Here is a 17,777-nt window from a genome sequence, read left to right on the forward strand (position 1 = left end):
CCCACTGCAGAAATGGGGGATGGGATGTGTGTTAGAGTTACTTATTGCAGAGGGGTTTATAACAAAACAATAAGATCCATACAGATAAAACACAATTTAACTAGCAATAGTGTGACCAATGAATAGGGTCAAAAGATTAGCCTAGGGGCCAGTGTAGTAGCACAAGAGGTAGGGTGTTTGCCTTGCAGGAGCTAACAGATTGCAGTTGGTTGCCCGGGCATCCCATATGGTCCCCCAAGCCAGGAGCAATTTCTGAACGCATAGCCAGGAGTAACCACCGGGTGTGGCCCCAAAAGCAAACCAAACAAACAAAAAAAGAGATTAGCCTAGGAGAAAGTAGTATTTTTGGAGGTAACTCAGGAGCAGGAAGTTCTGCAAAGCAGCTTCTCCTCAGCTGGTCTTGGATCTTTATTCTTCTCCAAGTATGTGTGTCACTGTGTTTGAGAGTTTCCTGATCAAGTGAAAGAGAGAGAGAACTGGACACAGCATGTTTACAACTGACCCTGATTCTAATTCCCACACCAGCACTTGATCACAGAACCATGAATAATCCTGAGCACAGAACCAAGAATGATGCCTGTATATAGATCAGAAGTAAGCCTGAGCACACCTGAATGAGCTCATTTAATTTGATTTGTTTTTTGTTTGTTTGTTTCCTTTTTGTTTTGGGGCCACACCCTGCAGCCGCTCAGGGATTACTCCTGGCTCTGCACTCAGAAATCACTGTTGGAGGGCTTGGGGACCATATGGGAATCTGGAGATCGAACTCCGATTTACTGTTTGCAGATCTACCCAAGTGCTATCACTCCGGATGCTTGAATTTTTTTTTTCTTTTTTTCTTTTGGGTCACACCTGGCAGTGCTCAGGGGTTACTCCTGGCTCCATGCTCAGAAATTATTCCTGGCAGGCCCGGGGGACCATATGGGGCGCCGGGATTCGAACCAATGACCTTCTGCATGAAAGGCAAAAGCCTTACCTCCATGCTATCTCTCCGGCCCCTAAATTTTCTTTTGATATGTTAAATCTTCAGGTTTTTTTTTTTTTTTCTGGGAGGATGCATTAGCTAGTTGGAAGGCAAAATTATAACTATAGCCTTTTAAAAATATTCATCATGAGATCGGAGCAGGGAGGGCTTTCCTTGCATGCGGCAGACCTAGGTTTAGGTCACCTGAGCTCGCCAGAAGTGAGTCCTGAGTGCAGAGTCAGTAGTAACTCCTGAGCATCACCAGGTGTGGCCCCAAAACAACAAGTTCATTATTCTTTATTTATTTTTTTTTTTTTGGATTTTGGGTCATACCCAGCAGCACTCAGGGGTTACTCCTGGCTCTGCACTCAGAAGTCACGCCTAGCAGACAGGGTACCATATGGGATGCTAGGATTCTGTTCAAGTCAGCTGCATGCAAGGCAAATACCCTACCTCTGTGCTATCTCTCTGTCCCAATTTCATTATTGCTACTCTTCAGAATTAGAGATTGTAACTATTAACTGGCTAAAGGTATAGAGATCTACTGCAGACAAATCTTTTTGGTGAAAGGAAGGGGTTGAACCTGGGTTGGCACAGTACAAGATAAACACCCTATCCACTGTACTTTTGCTTAAGCTTTTCATACTACCATTTCTAAAATGTTTTGTGAGAATTCTTGGGATTAATTTTTTTTTTTTTTTTTTTTTTGGTTTTTGGGCCACACCCAGCGGTGCTCAGGGGTTACTCCTGGCTGTCTGCTCAGAAATAGCTCCTGGCAGGCACGGGGGACCATATGGGACACCAGGTTTCGAACCAACCACCTTTGGTCTTGGATTGGCTGCTTGCAAGGCAAACACCGCTGTGCTATCTCTCCGGGCCCGGGATTAAAAGTTTTTATTAAAAAAGGTTAACTCTGGGGGGCGGAGAGATAGCATAAAGGTAAGGCGTTTGCCTTTCATGCAGGTTGATGGTTTGAATCCCGGTGTCCCATATGGTCCCCCGTGCCTGCCAGGAGCTATTTCTGAGCAGATAGCCAGGAGTAACCCCTGAACACTGCCGGGTGTGGCCCCAAAACAAAATAAAACAAAACAAAACAAAAAAGTTAACTTTGGGAACGGAGCAATAGCACAGCAGGTAGGGAGTTTGCCTTGCACGTGGCTGACTGGTCCCACTCGCCTGCCCTAAAGTAAATAAATATATAAAGGTTAACTCTACTCTATTTTTCTGTTTGGAGAGATCTGGATTACCTTGAAGGTATTTTGTAAAGCTGTTCCACTTTCTTTAGCTACCAGAATAGTTCTGAGACTAGTTAGCAAGTCCAGGATGGCTATTCCCGATGATTTCATTGTACTGGCTTTTGCTTTTTTCTAATAACTTCATTTTATCTTCAAAGGGAAAATACAGACTAATTCTACAGCATATTTTCCCCAAAGCTAAGAATGATAAATCAAGGATGTACTTTATTAAAATAGCAATACAAAGATGCTCACTTAAATTTTACAAGAAGCAAAGGGAAAGTTAATAATCTTCCTCTCATAGTCATTAGTTAACTTATTAGAAGCTGAAGGCAAACATTTTAAATGCTACTCAGAGCTGTTAAACTAATCTTTAAGTTTAATAGACATTAAAAGAGATTCCACACCATGAATGCAGTCACCATGTTCTCAATAGGCTAACTCCATAGACTCACTCTTTTCTTGAAAGACATGTAAACCAAACCATGAAAAAAATCATGGGTACATCAGCCATGGAATTGAAAGCTGGCAATCTCAGGAGCCCTGCTAGAGCCATGCCTTGCTGCATCTACTTAATCACTCCCGGCTTGGGGACCATATGGAATGCTAGGGATTGAACCCAGTTCTGATCTTCTTTTCAAACTGCATAAGTAACTTCATGCCAGGCCAGGCAGGAGGGTGATACTACTCTATTTTACTACCTTCTCCTGTTCTTTGGATCCTCATACACTTTGCTGTTGTATTTGATTATTTGTCAAGCACCTGAAGAATCTACTGGTCTTTGGTATCTCCCAATAATTTGGTGAGTTAGGTGGCCTATCAAAAGGTTGTTTATTGATGTGGCCAGAGAGGTATTTGGGGCAGTAGGATGTTTGCCTTGCATGCCACCCACCCGGGAAGGACCTAGTTTGATTCCCGGCATCCCATATGAGCTCCCAGCCTGTCAAGGGTGATTTCTGAGTGCAGAGCCAGGAGTAACCCTGAGGACCACTGGGTGTGGCCCAAAAACTAATTAATCAATCAATCAATAATAAATTATGGGGTGGTGAGGTGGTGCTAGAGGTAAGGTGTCTGCCTTGCAAGCACTAGCCAAGGATCAGGACCACGGTTCGATCCCCCGGGGTCCCATATGGTCCCCTGAGCATCAAACGGGTGGGGCCCGAAAAACCAAAAAAATAATTATTAAAAAAAAAGTTTTACTGGGACTGAAGCAATAGCACAGCAATAGCCACAGCCTTGCACATGGCTGACTGGGACAAATCAAGTTCAATCCCCGCATCCCATATGGTTCTCTGAGCCTGCCAAGCTCAATTTCTGAGTGCAAGAGCCAAGAGTAACACCAGAGCACCACTGGGTGTGGCCCAAAAAACAAAACACACAAAAAATTAAAACAAAAGGTTGTTTATTTCCCAAGATGACTGCCAAGAAAAGGATCTAGGGCTTTTGAAGAGGCCAGAAATCAAAGTGTTTTTAATCTTGTCTAATTGATTTATTTTCTCTTTTCCTTGTCCTCTCCCTCTTTACAGAAACATAATTGAAACCAGATGTTAAAGTTTTTTTTCTATATTTAATATTGGTAAGAGAAAGTTTTAGGGTAATATAGTGAAACAGCCAGCCAGGTTGGGGGTAGGGAAGGTTGGCAATGAAAATCAGAAAGCTATAAAACCAAGATAAAACCTGAAAAGCAGATATTCTGCAGCCAACCCAGTACCACACATGGCCTCCCATATACATATAATACATACAATATATAGTATCTTATTACCTAACTTTACATTCTACTTGTTGACTGTCCCTTCCAATAGAATACATATTTCATGAGACTAGACACTTTAACTTAAACTAAATACTAATACTGCATAATAAAACTAATTATAATAGTGCATCAGGCTAAAGGAAAAATTCAACATATCCTAAATAGTGAATTAACATTTTTTTCTTTAAGCTTGAATATTTAGATAAGGTGCTCACAAGATAGTACTTCTGAATTCCTGGAAGTGTTTGAAAGTGGCAATTTTCTGAATTTCTAAAGGTATATTGGGGATGAGGGATACTCAATGAGCTTAGCTTAAGCTCTGCATGCAGGAGGCCTGGATTTGATCCCTAGCATGGGCCCCAGCACTGTACTGTGCTTAGCCTGAGTCCCACTGGTGTGGTCTCAAAAAAAGAAATTAATGGGCCTGAAGAGATAGCACAGCGGAGTTTGCCTTGCAAGCAGCTGATCCAGGACCAAAGGTGGTTGGTTCAAATCCCGGTGTCCCATATGGTCCCCCGTGCCTGCCAGGAGCTATTTCTGAGCAGACAGCCAGGAGTAACCTCTGAGCACAGCCGGGTGTGGCCCAAAAAAAAAAATAATAATAGGGGGCTGGAGAGATAGCATGGAGGTAGGGTGTTTGTCTTGTATGCAAAAGGACAGTGGTTCGAATCCTGACATCCCATATGGTCCCCTGAGCCTGCCAGGGACAATTTCTGAGCATGGAGCCAGGAGTAATCCCTGAGTGCTGCCGGGTGTGACCCAAAAACCAACCCACCCCCTAAGGAAAAAACAAAACCCTAGCAATAGGCAAACCCATTGAGGAAAAAAAATAGATTAGTGGTTATCATGGGCAGAAAATAGATTCATGGTAGCAGGGGTGGAGGAAATGAGGCATGATTGCTAATGAGTTTATTATGGGGGTGATTAAAAAGGAATTCTACTATTGGTGGTGATGGCTGCACTAATTGTGAAGTAGATTACAAGTTCATTCATGAACACAGTACCAGAATCTCTGACAATTCCTAGAATGCACTAAGTTCTCAATAGATATGTGTTATAATTGGAATGGAATGAACAAATAAGGAATCACATTAACTTCAAGCAGCCTTTGTGATGGGAACAAATCTGAAAGAACAGTAGAAAATTTATGATATAGGACTATAACCATAATATAATCATTTTACATATAGTGATGCTCATAATTTAGGAAAAAAATCACTATCATTTTATATGTACAATTCCATTTATCTAAGTGAAGTTTTCTTTTGTTTGGGGGCTATACCCATTGGTAGTCAGGAATCACTCATTTCTGGAGATCACACATGACAGGGATTTGGGGAACATATGGAGTCCCAAGGTTCAAACCTGGGTTCACCCATGTGCCTTACCCGCTGTAAGAGTTTTCACCTATTTTCAAATACAATATAAAAAAATAAATTTTCATGAAAATAATTGAGACAAACTAAGGTTTCTTTTTTTTTTTTTTTTTTTTTTTGGTTTTTGGGCCACACCCGTTTGACGCTCAGGGGTTACTCCTGGCTATGTGCTCAGAAATCGCCCCTGGCTTGGGGGGACCATATGGGACGCTGGGGGATCGAACCTCAGTCCTTCCTTGGCTAGCGCTTGCAAGGCAGACACCTTACCTCCAGCGCCACCTACCTGGCCCCTAAAATAAGGTTTCTTATGGTTAAAAATTACATATAGCCGTCATCAATTACTAACTCGTTTTTGTTTTAAGCAATGGTGTTCATTTAACAAATGAACTAATTACTAATCACACATGAAAATGGCCTATTTATCTCCGTATTGTTTGACAAATAGCAATAAAAAGAAAAACATAATGCAGGGATGTATTTGCAGTCAATATAGAGCTGTGGCATCAGCTTCAGAAGAACACTGAAACACTGCCACACACTGTTCTTCTGTGTGTTCTGCAGTCCTATGCACTTTTGCTTTTTCTCTCAATGAAAATCTGGAATCAAGTGTTGCCAGTTTCAAAAACTGTTTATTCTTTAAAAATGGCAAATAGTCTTCAAAAAGGGAAGTGTAAAATTTTCAAGACGAGCTAGGTAGATAGTACAGAGGTTAGGGTGATTGTTTGTACACCGTGGTCTCCAGATCCATCTCCAGTACTGCATATAATTCCCCAAGCACCAAGAGTAAGCCAGTATTGCCAGTGTGGCCACTACCCACAAAAATTAAAAATAATTCTTAGGGCTGGAGTGATAGTACAGCGGTAGGGCATTTGACTTGCACACTGCTAACCCAGGAAAGACCCACGTTCAACCCCAGTATCCCATATTGTCCCCCGAACCTGCCAGGAAGTATTTCTGAGTGCAGAGCCAGAGTATCCCAAGTGGCATTGGGTGTGTCCCAAAAATAAAAAGAAATCCTACAGACAAAAAAAATCAGTAAAATAAAATCCTTATTAAAAATTATATTGATTAGAAAAATTTAACAAGGGGGCAGAGTGATAAAACAGTGGGTAGGACGACTGCCCTGCACTTGTCCTATCTGGGTTTAATCAATGGCATCCCATAAAGCCCCCTGAACCTACCAGGAGTGATTTCTGAGTTGAGAGGCAGAAGTAAACCCTGAGTGCTGCTGAGTGTGTGGTCCTTAAAAGAAAAAAAAAAGAGGACCGGAGAACTAGCCTGGAGATAGGGCATTTGCCTTGCATGCAGAAGGAGGGTGGTTCGAATCCCAGCATCCCATAAGGTCCCCAGAGCCTGCCAGGAGCGATTTCTGAAGATAGAATCAGGAGTAAACCCCTGAGCGCTGCTGGGTGTGACCCAAAAACAAACAAAAAAATTCAACAAGGATTTCCTTTTTTTCTTTTTTCGGGTTTTGAGGCCCTCGCTGGTATTGGTATGTGGTGCTGGGGACTGAGAGGACCTTGTCTGCTCCAGACCTGCCAGTCACCTCTTACTGCTATCTCTTTGACCGTAGATTTCAGCCTAAGAATTTTGGTGAGACATAGGCACTTAAAAGAATTAGCAGTGTGGGGCTGGCGAGGTGGCGCTAGAGGTAAGGTGTCTGCCTTGCAAGCGCTAGCCAAAGCAGGACTGAGGTTCGATCCCCCAGCGTCCCATATGGTCCCCCCACGCCAGGGGCAATTTCTGAGTGCTTAGCCAGGAGTAACCACTGATGATCAAACGAGTGTGGCCAGAAAAAAAAAAGAAAAAAAAAGAATAGCAGTGTTCATGAGGGTACAGCGGGTAGTGCAACTGTTTTGCTTGTGGCTGCCCCGGGTTCATTGTAACCTTGAACACAGCCTGGTGTGACCTAAAAACACTAGAGTATAGCACAACCCACAACCGAGACTGTTGACTAATAGAAGTCAATTTTGAGTAAGCCCACCTCCATCACTGCTTCCCAGGAATCGTAACTCCCCATTACAATGTGGCCCCCACAATTGCCTGACCAGTGTCTTTCTCCTGCAATTTTCCCAACTGCCCTATCATTCCCATTAGTGTATGATCATACTACAATATAGCTCATATATATCTTGGTGCTTTTGGGGGTTACACTCAGCTTCATCCCACACCTTGTCGAGGCGAGAGACTCAGGTGGCTAATTCTCTGCTTTTCGCAGGCAAAGCAGAAGCACTACCTTTTAGTTTTTTAGCCTTTGGACTCAACTCCCCAGAGAGAGCAGCTCTCAAGACATCGCAGGTTGTATTGCCTTTGCATTCAGCTCTCCTAGGTGTGTGTGTTGAGTCAAGCCCATGAGTGCTAGGAGTGAGTCTCAATGCTGGTGCACAAGGGACCACAGATGGGATGGAACATGACTCTATAGCCAACTTCTCTACATTCAGCCCAACATTCCGCAAATATTTATAATAAAGTTGTCCTTTGGGGGATGGTTTGAGTTACTCTTGTGATGCGGTACCAGAGATCAAACCGAGGTGGGCCATGTGCAAGGCAAGCGCCTTAACTTCAATCTCCCAAGCTCCAGAAAAATGCCCTTAAAATACTATTTCTTGGAGCCGGAGCGATATAGCGCAGCGGTAGGGCGTTTGACTTGCACGGAGCTGACCCAGGACGGACCTGGGTTCGATCCCCGGCGTCCCATATGGTTCCCCAAAAGCCAGCAGCTATTTCTGAGCGCGTAGCCATGAGTAACCGCTGAGCGTCACTGGGTGTGACCCCAAACCCAAAATATATATACTGTCTTGTTTGTTTTTTCGTTTTGGGGCCACACCCGGCAGCGCTCAGGGGTTACTCTTGGCTCCGTGCTCAGAAATCGCTATGGCAGGCTCGGGGGACTATATGGGATGCCGGGGATCTAACCCGGGTGGGTTTGTGCAAGGCGTGCAAGGCAAACGCCCTGCCACCGTGTGATACATCGCTCCGGTCCCCAAATCTCTATGAGACTCAGTGACAGGTCCGGGAGGGTCGAATGAGTGAGTGCGTGCCTTTTCTGACATAGAAGAAAAGCGGTCCGAAAGAAAGCTCCATCGCTTCTGCAGGTTTCCAGCAGGCGGAGGCAACGAAACGGCCCAGTCAGAGGGGCAACATACCCCGGGGTTCGACACTGTGCCTCGCAGAGCGGCTTCACTCGCCGAGCTTTGCAGTCGGGAAGATAAACCAGCGCGCCAGGCCGCCGGACTCCGAGACAACCCAGCGCCGTGATCACGAACCCGCCCGGCTCGGGGAGGGGGGGGGGGGAGGGCGGAGGCGCCGCGGCTCAGCGGCGCATGCGCGTCCTAAAAACAACGCAGCGTGAGAGGCGGGGCCGAGACCAAAGGGCGGAGTCACAAGCGATTGGCCACGCCCACCGCGCCAACGTCCGTGCATAAATTACCGACGCTGCGCTCGGGCGCTTCGGACGCGTCGCCGGTGCCGACTAGCCTCAGTTTGCTTCTAGACGTCTGTGGGGGAAGCTTCGGCCGGCGAGAAGAACTCCTGTTCGTCTCCCACTGGGAAGGGAACGCTTCTATCGGCTTCCTTCTCCCTTCGTATGTGCGTGTGAGGCGTCGCGGCTCGTTCGTCTTTCGTAAGTTTCCTGGGGACCGGGTGGGTCCCCTCAGGTACCCCGGGCTCATGTGGGTGACTGGGGGGAAAAGTGCCGGACCCCCCCCTCCCCCGTCCCCTAGCAGGTAGGCCAAAACCTGAGGCGGCGTCGTGGGCTTCCGGCCGGACCTCGCCGCGAGCGAGCGCGAGGCTGACTTCCGGCTTCCGGCCGTCTTGTTTATTCCTTTTAAGGAGCGGCTCCTTCCGGCGCCTCGGCCATGTCCAAGTACGTCGACGCCCTGTGGCCCGGCGCGCTGCCCGACTCCTCCCCTTCCGGCTCCCACTCGGACCCGTCCAGCCGCCGCACTTCCGGGTCCCGCAGTCGCTCGTCGTCTTCCCGCGGCTCCGGCGCCAGTCGCGCTTCGTCCGGGGACCGGCGGCGCCCGCGGCGGAGGGACGGCAGCCGGTCGCGCTCGCGGACGAGCCGGCGCAAGTACCGGCGCTCCTCGCGCTCCTCCTCGCGGAGCCGCTCGCGGGCCCGTCGCCGCCGCTCCCGCCGTTCCGCTTCCCGCCGGCGGGCTTCCCGCGCTCCTCCGCGGCGGGGCTGGGGCCGCAGTCGCTCCCGATCCCGCTCCCGATCCCGTTCCCGGGGACGCTCGTTCGCGCGGCGGGCGTTCGCGGGGCCGCGGGGCCGGCGCTTCTATGGCTTCGGGCGCACCGGGTACCCCGAGGCGCGGTGGAGCTGGCGCGGGAGGTCCCGGTCCCGGACGCGGTCGCGCAGCCCGACGCCCTTGCGCCTCAGCGAGAAAGGTGAGCGGGGCCCGGCGGGATTTCGGGGAAGGAGGACGGCTCGGAGGAGGTGGTCCTTACCTGCCGTCGGGGCTCGAGCAATATAACATAACACAACATATAACATGTAACATGCATTACACATGTAATATAATACATATTATAACATAATGCATGCTATACGGACATTTATATAATACACATATACAGATAATACATACCATATAATAATGTAGAATATTGAAGTGTAGAAAGGTTAATATTGTAGGGCGCGTGCCTTGCGCGCGGAGACTCGGGTTCGATTTTTCGGCATCCCTTAAGGCAGTGGTCCTCAAACTATGGCCCGCGGGCCACATATTGTACTTGTGTCTGTTTTGTTTCTTCATCGCAAAATAAGATACATGCAGTGTGCATAATAAGTCGTTCATAAGTTTTGTTTTTACTAGAGTCAGACCCTCCAGTGGTCTGAGGGACAGTGAACTGGCCCCCTGTTGAAAAAGTTTGAGGACCCCTGCCTTAAGGTTTCAAACCTCCCACCCCACTAAAAGTCACACTGCCTTTGGCGCCCCGGTTTCCAGTGGGCATCGTGTTTAATGCCCCCCGCCCGTGGAAGTTGTTTTCGAGTGGCTGGCAGTTTGTTTGGCTTGGAGCTTTGAAAGGATTTTCTTCCGACTTAGGGACCAGAGTGGACCAGAGTGGATGGGTTAATGAAGGTGCTTGCTTGGCGCCCAGCCGACCCCAGTTCCACTCTGGCGTCACAAATAAATAGTACCTTGACGTTCAGTGAGTGGTGGTTTACCTACGCTAAGCTGCTGCTGAGTTAACAATGAGATGGGGAAAAAAGTATTTTAAGAAATGCCTTTATTTTAGTGCTTTATAACTGAACAACACGGCGTTATACAGTGTTTAAAATATGATTCTTAATCTTGGATGGGCGGAAGGGGAAACCATGTATTAGACCAAAAGCTTAGCAGTATGTCCGTATAGACTCGTTATGGCAGTTGTGCAACATATATAGAAAGTCTTTCAAAAAGCTTGATGTTGGGGCCGGCGAGGTGGCGCTAGAGGCAAGGTGTCTGCCTTGCAAGCGCTAGCCAAGGAAAGGACCACGGTTCGATCCCCAGGCGTCCCATATGGTCCCCCCAAGCCAGGGGCAATTTCTGAGCGCTTAGCCAGGAATAACCCCTGAGCATCAAACGGGTGTGGCCCGAAAAACCAAAAAAAAGCTTGATGTTCAGATTTTGTTTGTTTTGGGAAACACTAATGGGATTTAGCAGATTGAATCATGGTCGACTTTTTACAAAACAAATGTCTAATCATCCCCAGGAAACTAACTACAAGTATGCCTCCAGTCCCTCAGAATTCACTTTTGAAGACAATGCTTAAATTATTGGGTATTTTGGCATATGGTAAGGAGAAAATAACATACTGTTGTTAGCCTATTTTCGTAAAATAAGAGAGCTTGTTTCTATGACTAAATAGGGTTTTGGGGGTCACACCTGGCAATGCTCAGGGTATTCCTGGCTCTGTACTCAGGAATTTCCCGAGTACTACCTCCAGTACTCTCTCTGGCACCCAGGAATATATTTTATATTGGAATTAAGATTTTTACATGGGCCCGGAGAGATAGCACAGCGGTGTTTGCCTTGCAAGCAGCTGATCCAGGACCAAAGGTGGTTGGTTCGAATCCCGGTGTCCCATATGGTCCCCCGTGCCTGCCAGGAGCTATTTCTGAGCAGACAGCCAGGAGTAATCCCTGAGCACCGCCGGGTGTGACCCAAAAAACCAAAAAAAAAAAAAAGATTTTTACATTGGGGGGCCGGGCGGTGGCGCTGGAGGTAAGGTGCCTGCCTTGCCTGCGCTAGCCTAGGACGGACTGCGGTTCGATCCCCCGGCGTCCCATATGGTCCCCCAAGAAGCCAGGAGCAACTTCTGAGCGCATAGCCAGGAGTAACCCCTGAGCGTCACAGGGTGTGGCCCAAAAACCAAAAACCAAAAAAAAAAAAAAAGATTTTTACATTGTAACATTAGTTTACTAGAGTTAAAGTGTTTACAGGGTAAAGTGTTTTTATTTATTTTTAACTTATTTTTGGTTTTTGGGCCACAACCGTCAGTGCTCAGGGGTTACTACTCCTGGCTCTGTGCTCCAAAGCCACTCCTGGCAGGCTTGAGGAGGGACCATATGATGCCTGGAACTGAACCGGTCTGGCCGTGTGCAAGGCAAACTCCATGCCAGTGTGCTATATCACTCCAGCCCTGAAAATGTTTTTATTTTTAAGCTCACCACAGAAGTGCCTGTATCCTTAATCCTTGTCCATAGGACACTTCTGCCCACTTGTAAGTCAGGCTTGATTTTCATGGATATTGTCTATTACCTACTTTGGTTTTGGGGCCACACCCGGTGATGCTCAGGGGCCACTTCTGGCTGTCTGTTCAGAAATAGCTCCTGGCAGGCACGGGGGACCATATGGGACACCGGGATTCGAACCAACCACCTTTGGTCCTGGATTGGCTGCTTGCAAGGCAAACGCCGCTGTGCTATCTCTCCAGGCCCACCTAGTTTTGTTTTTCAAAATTTTTATATTGTGATTGCACGGTTAGAATAGTATATTTCTGCTTTTAGTGTACAAAATCACTGCCTTTCCAGAACGTCAAAGAGTATCCTTACCTTTTTTTTTTAAATATGTAAATTTTATGAAATTATCTGGTATTAGTATTTTTTCATACTTCACGTTGAATTAAACCCTAAGTCATCCATGTTCTAGCAGTGCAAGATTTCATCACAAAAGCAAATGTACACTGCTTTGGACCACACTGGGGTAGTGGTCAGGGCTTAATTATTGGCTGAGTTCAGGGAGTCATATGCTCATACTGTGCCCCAGATTGAACTCAGGTGGGTTGGGTGTAAGTCTTGCTATACTATCCAACATCAATATATTATTTCTTATAGCTTAAGGAATATTGTATTGTTGGGAAGTAAGGTATTTGGTGGAGGAGAACTGAAGGTATAGATTGCTTGGTGCTTTGAGGTACTAGAAGATAGGAGTATGACAACCCCCCATTTTTACTCTGTATGGTTCAGGCTAGGATGCTTAATAACCACTGTACGATCATGCCTAGAAATAAAATTTTTATATTGCTGCTATAAATAAAAGTGAGCTTTTTATTTTGAGATTTGGAAAATCAGGGTTAATGAATTTATGGTTTTTACTTTTACTTTGTAGATCGAATGGAGCTGTTAGAAATAGCAAAAGCCAATGCAGCTAAAGCTTTAGGAACAGCCAACCTTGATTTGCCATCCAGTCTCAGAAATGTTTCCTTATCTAAAACAAACCTTGGATTAGCTGTACCAAATGGTGCAAAGTTTGAGGTAAGTTTTTTGAGTTTATTAAATCTTCAGAAAAGAATTGACAGATCTAATTTGTTATTTTGACACTTTCTAAAAACGGGCAGCTAAATAATTCATTTAAAGTATTACAGTACAAGTCTGCCCTATAAAAATGGGAGTTTGGTGAGCTTTAATTTTCAGTTGACAAGGTATTAAAATTACTTAGACGATTACTAAAGAATTGGAGCTTGTTCTTTAGTGATTATATATAATAGTTGTCAACTCTGATTCCTTACAGTCTACCTGTAACTTTCATTTGCACCATTATGTTCCCATAAATTCTGTGCTCCGCATACAGTATAGTTTATTTGCTTTATTTCTGTCTTATAGAAATCATGAATGTGGTCTCCAGACATTGATGAAGAAAATCTGTTGGTAATTGGTACATGGGCAAAGGCATCCGAGGTTTAAATAATTTGAAGTTTATACACACACTGAAAGCTTAGTTTCTCATTTGGTAGGTCCATGTGCATGCTAGAATTTGAGCTAGAAACTAGTTAAATAAGAATTTTTAGACAAAATTATACTTTGTAATTCTGGGGCACAGAATTAACAAAGATGTCCCTAATAAATTCAATATATTCTAGATGTTTTTTAATTTTGTTGTTGTTGTTGTTGTTGTTTTTTGGGGGTGGGGGTTTGGGCCACTCCCGGCAGTCTCAGGTTACTCCTGGCTATCTGCTCAGAAATCGCTCCTGGCAGGCAGGGGGGACCATATGGGACACCGGGATTCGAACCAACCACCTTAGGTTCTGGATCGGCTGCTTGCAAGGCAAGTGCCCGCTGTGCTATCTCTTCGGGCCCAAAACTTTATTATTGTTATTATTTGGTTTTTGAGCCACACCCGGTAACGCTCAGGGATTACTCCTGGCTAAGCGCACTGAAGTCACTCCTGGTTGGGGGACTTTATGGGACGCCGGGGATCGAACCGCGGTCCGTCAGCGCTGGCAAGGCAGACAGCTTAACTCTAGCGCCACTGCGCAGGCAGTTCTAGATGTTTTAAGAGATGACAGAAAAGGAGGCCTCCTTCACTTCTCCACAATGTGCATGATGATATTGTAACAGTACTTTTAAGTTATGTGAAATCCAAAGCTTAAAATTAAGTTTGGAAAGATAAAGGTAGTCAAGTATGAATAATTAACAGGAATAATAACAGGAATGATATACGGGTTAGATGAATTCATCTTTAGACCTATATATGGTTTTGGTTAAGTATCTAGAATACAAAATTTTAGTTGAGGTTTTTTTTTTTTTTTTTTTTTTTTTGGGGGGGGGGCCACACCCGGTAACGCTCAGGGGTTACTCCTGGCTATGTGCTCAGAAGTTGCTCCTGGCTTGGGGGACCATATGGGACACCGGGGGATCGAACCGCGGTCTGTCCAAGGCTAGCGCAGGCAAGGCAGGCACCACCTTATCTTTAGCGCCACCGCCCGGCCCCTTTAGTTGAGGTTTTAAATGAGATGATCAGTTAGTTGCTCAGTTGACAAATAATTGACTTCTTTGAAATGAAGCATATTTTTAATATGAATTTAATTTAAAAGTTATTTAAATTTTTACCAGAGGATAAAAATACTGCAATGGGGTAATATGTCTTAAGTCTATGCCTATTACTAAGAAAATGCAAGAAAACTTTGTTTAGGCTGTGAGTTGGCTCCAGCTTGATTTATTTCTACCCCTAAGTGCATATCCATTTTCGACTGTTTCCTAATACAATACTGCAAAGCAGTGGTATGGTTTTTGTTTTGTTTTTAACATATATGTACACTTTTTTCTGTCTAGCTGTCGGAAAAGCTAACTGAAGATGAAACTAAAAACCACAGTGAAAAGTCTTCACAGCAAAAAAGCATAGCTTTTAGTTCTAATGTAAGTATGTCAGTTTTGATGACTTAAATTTATGTAGAACATAATTATGTGGGATTTTGTTGGAAAGTTTCATGATTTTCCTTCTTGGGGTCATTGAGGTCTTCAAGTCACTATAAATAGTGTGTTCTGGGCCAGAGAGATAGCATGGAGGTAAGGCCTTGGCTTTCATGCAGAAGGTCATTGGTTTGAATCCCGGCATCCCATATGGTCCCCTGAGCCTTCCAGGAGCGATTTCTGAGCGTGAAGCCAGGAGTTACCCCTGAGCGCTGCTGGGTGTGACCCAGAAACAAACAAAGAAAAATAGTGTGTCCTTTTTACAAGTGATTATTATAATGATCTCATCCACATTCTTTATTTTGGGATGTATATGTGTGTTTGGTTTTGGAACCATTCCTGGTGATACTTAGAATTTGCTCCTTATCAGAATTAACTTCTGGTGAGGACCATTTGGGGTGCCAGTGATCAATCTTGGGCCAGCTATGTGCAGGGCAAGAACCTTATCTACCTGCAGTTATATCTCGCCAGTGTGGTCCCTTCCAGCCCTATTGAAATAATTAAAATCAAACTTCAAAATACTTCAATGTCTAGTAGTGTAGCTCAGTTTAGAACACCTTCTTTGTATGTGTGAGGTCTTGAGTTCAATCCTCTGTGCAATGGAAACATCAAAACAGTATTTTTTTTTTTTTTTTTGGGTTTTTGGGCCACACCCAGCGGTGCTCAGGGGTTACTCCTGGCTATCTGCTCAGAAATAGCTCCTGGCAGGCACGGGGGACCATATGGGGCACCGGGATTCGAACCAACCACCTTTGGTCCTGGATCGGCTGCTTGCAAGGCAAACGCCGCTGTGCTATCTCTCCGGGCCCCCAAAACAGTATTTTTTTTTTTTTTTTGTGGTTTTTGGGTCACACCCGGCAGTGCTCAGAGATTATTCCTGGCTCCAGGCTCAGAAATTGTTCCTGGCAGGCACGGGGGACCATATGGGACGCCAGGATTCGAACCGATGACCTCCTGCATGAAAGGCAAACGCCTTACCTCCATGCTATCTCTCCGGCCCCCCCCCCCCCAACAGTATTTTAAATATAACTAAAACATAAAACCTGGAAGAAGCAAGGCCTGGAGATGGCTAAACAGGGATGGAGTTTAATTTAAACTTTCCATATGAAAGGCTTGGACAAATCCTGAGTACTTCTGGGTGTAGTTCTGAAAACAAATCACCACTTCCCCCAAAAAAAATCTCTTCAGGGTTGGGGAGATGGCTCAGGACAAGAGCTTCTGTGTCCGATCCAGAGTTTGATCTATTGTTCCACTTGGCCCCCTGTGCATTATTACCTTTATGTTTTGAGCAGACAATACAAGTTTTATATGGTGTATATGCTTCAGAAACTGACAAAAATTTCCTCTTTCAGAATTCTGTAGCAAAGCCAATTCTTCAGAAACAAGCTCAAGTTACCACTGATGAAAGCTCTTCAGGATCTCCCAAAATAGATAAGAAAAAAAGTCCATATGGATTGTGGATACCTGTATAAAAAGAAAACCTAGCACAGGTTTCCTGAAATGCACTTTAATTACAAGTTTGTGTTCTTGGCATTATTCCACTTACGTGAACCATGTAGCAAAATACTTGCAAAATACTTCAACACAAAAAAGGTACTTAGAATTGATATGTTAGATTTCTCTTATGGATAGAGATAGCACAAATGGACCAGAAGTTACATACAGGTGGAAGTCTTGTGTATATTTTATATATATGTGTATGCATACACATACGTGCATTTGTAAATATTTTAATGATTATGTAAAATGAAATTTATAGACCATGGTATTTAACTGATTATAAATTTCTGGTTTTTAAAATTCTTATTTAAATGCATATATTACATAATGAACCTTTATAAAGAATAAAGACATCTTTTGTGTGAACTGAATCTCAGTCTCTATTAACCTCAAATTCAAATCCATGGACTATATATAGATTGATAGTATATGGGGCTCACGATCTTCCCATGGAGTGATAAGAAGTGCTACATCAGGACTGGAGCTGTAGCACAGGGATAGAGCATTTGCTTGCTTGTATTCGACCTGGGTCCTCTGTGAACCTGCTCGGAGTAATTTCTTTTCCTTTTTCTTTTTTTTGAGGGTGGGGGTCATACCCAGTATTCCTGGCTCTGCTCAAAAATCACTCCTGGCAGGCTCCGGACCAAATGGGATGCTGGAGATCGAACCAGTGTCAACTGCGTGCATAATTTTTCTTTTTCTGCTGCAAAAACTTATTGGTTATTTGGTCCACACTTTAGGGGCTTCCCAGGGAAGCAGCTGGGAGGACTTAGGTCAGACCAGGGGTCACCACTCAGGAAACTTCCTAGTCTTGTTTGAGGGTGAGCCTTTCAAAGAGCTACTTGCCCAGGTCAGGGGTCCTCAGCCTTCCAAAATTGGTCAGGTGGTCGCCCATCTTGATAATTTCACCTTGTCCAGGAAGTCAGAGGTTGGGGTCAGTGCGGGCATAGCCCAAGGCTCACATATCCAATAAATCTTTGTTCAGGTTCCAATCCAGGACTAGGGTGGCTTTCGTGGCATCCTGTGTTTACCGCATTCATCCTGGGAAGTTTTCTGCACCTCTAGGAATAGGGTGTGATCATCACTGAGGGCGATTTTGCATCTTAAGGAGGCACTTGACTCTCAGTGCTTCTCCGCCATATCGGCCACATCATTGCAGCTGAAAGATACACAGCACAGAGGTAGGGCATATTTGCCTTGCACGTGACCAACTGTGGACAGACTGCCTGGTGTGGGGCTGGCATTCTGCTCTCTCCTCTCTGCTCCTTTCTCT

The 17,777-nt window shown here is 45.1% G+C and overlaps 1 protein-coding gene across 2 annotated transcripts; it reads left to right on the forward strand.

Moving 5' to 3' along the window:
* The first annotated feature begins 9,174 nt into the window (after positions 1-9,174).
* RSRP1 (arginine and serine rich protein 1) lies at positions 9,175-16,870 on the forward strand. Of its 2 annotated transcripts, XM_049774974.1 has the most exons (4): positions 9,175-9,720; positions 12,924-13,069; positions 14,867-14,950; positions 16,357-16,870. In XM_049774974.1, exons 1-4 carry the CDS (start codon positions 9,189-9,191, stop codon positions 16,474-16,476), a joined length of 882 nt encoding a protein of 293 aa, XP_049630931.1. In that variant the 5' UTR covers positions 9,175-9,188; the 3' UTR covers positions 16,477-16,870. The 2 variants fall into 2 exon arrangements, 1 of the variants encoding a protein (XP_049630931.1); XR_007496746.1 differs by lacking the exon at positions 16,357-16,870 and having other exon boundaries at positions 12,924-13,544; positions 14,867-14,947.
* Positions 16,871-17,777: the final 907 nt, after the last annotated feature.

The sequence above is a fragment of the Suncus etruscus genome, chromosome 6, assembly GCF_024139225.1.
Source record: "Suncus etruscus isolate mSunEtr1 chromosome 6, mSunEtr1.pri.cur, whole genome shotgun sequence".
Classification (NCBI taxonomy): domain Eukaryota; kingdom Metazoa; phylum Chordata; class Mammalia; order Eulipotyphla; family Soricidae; genus Suncus; species Suncus etruscus.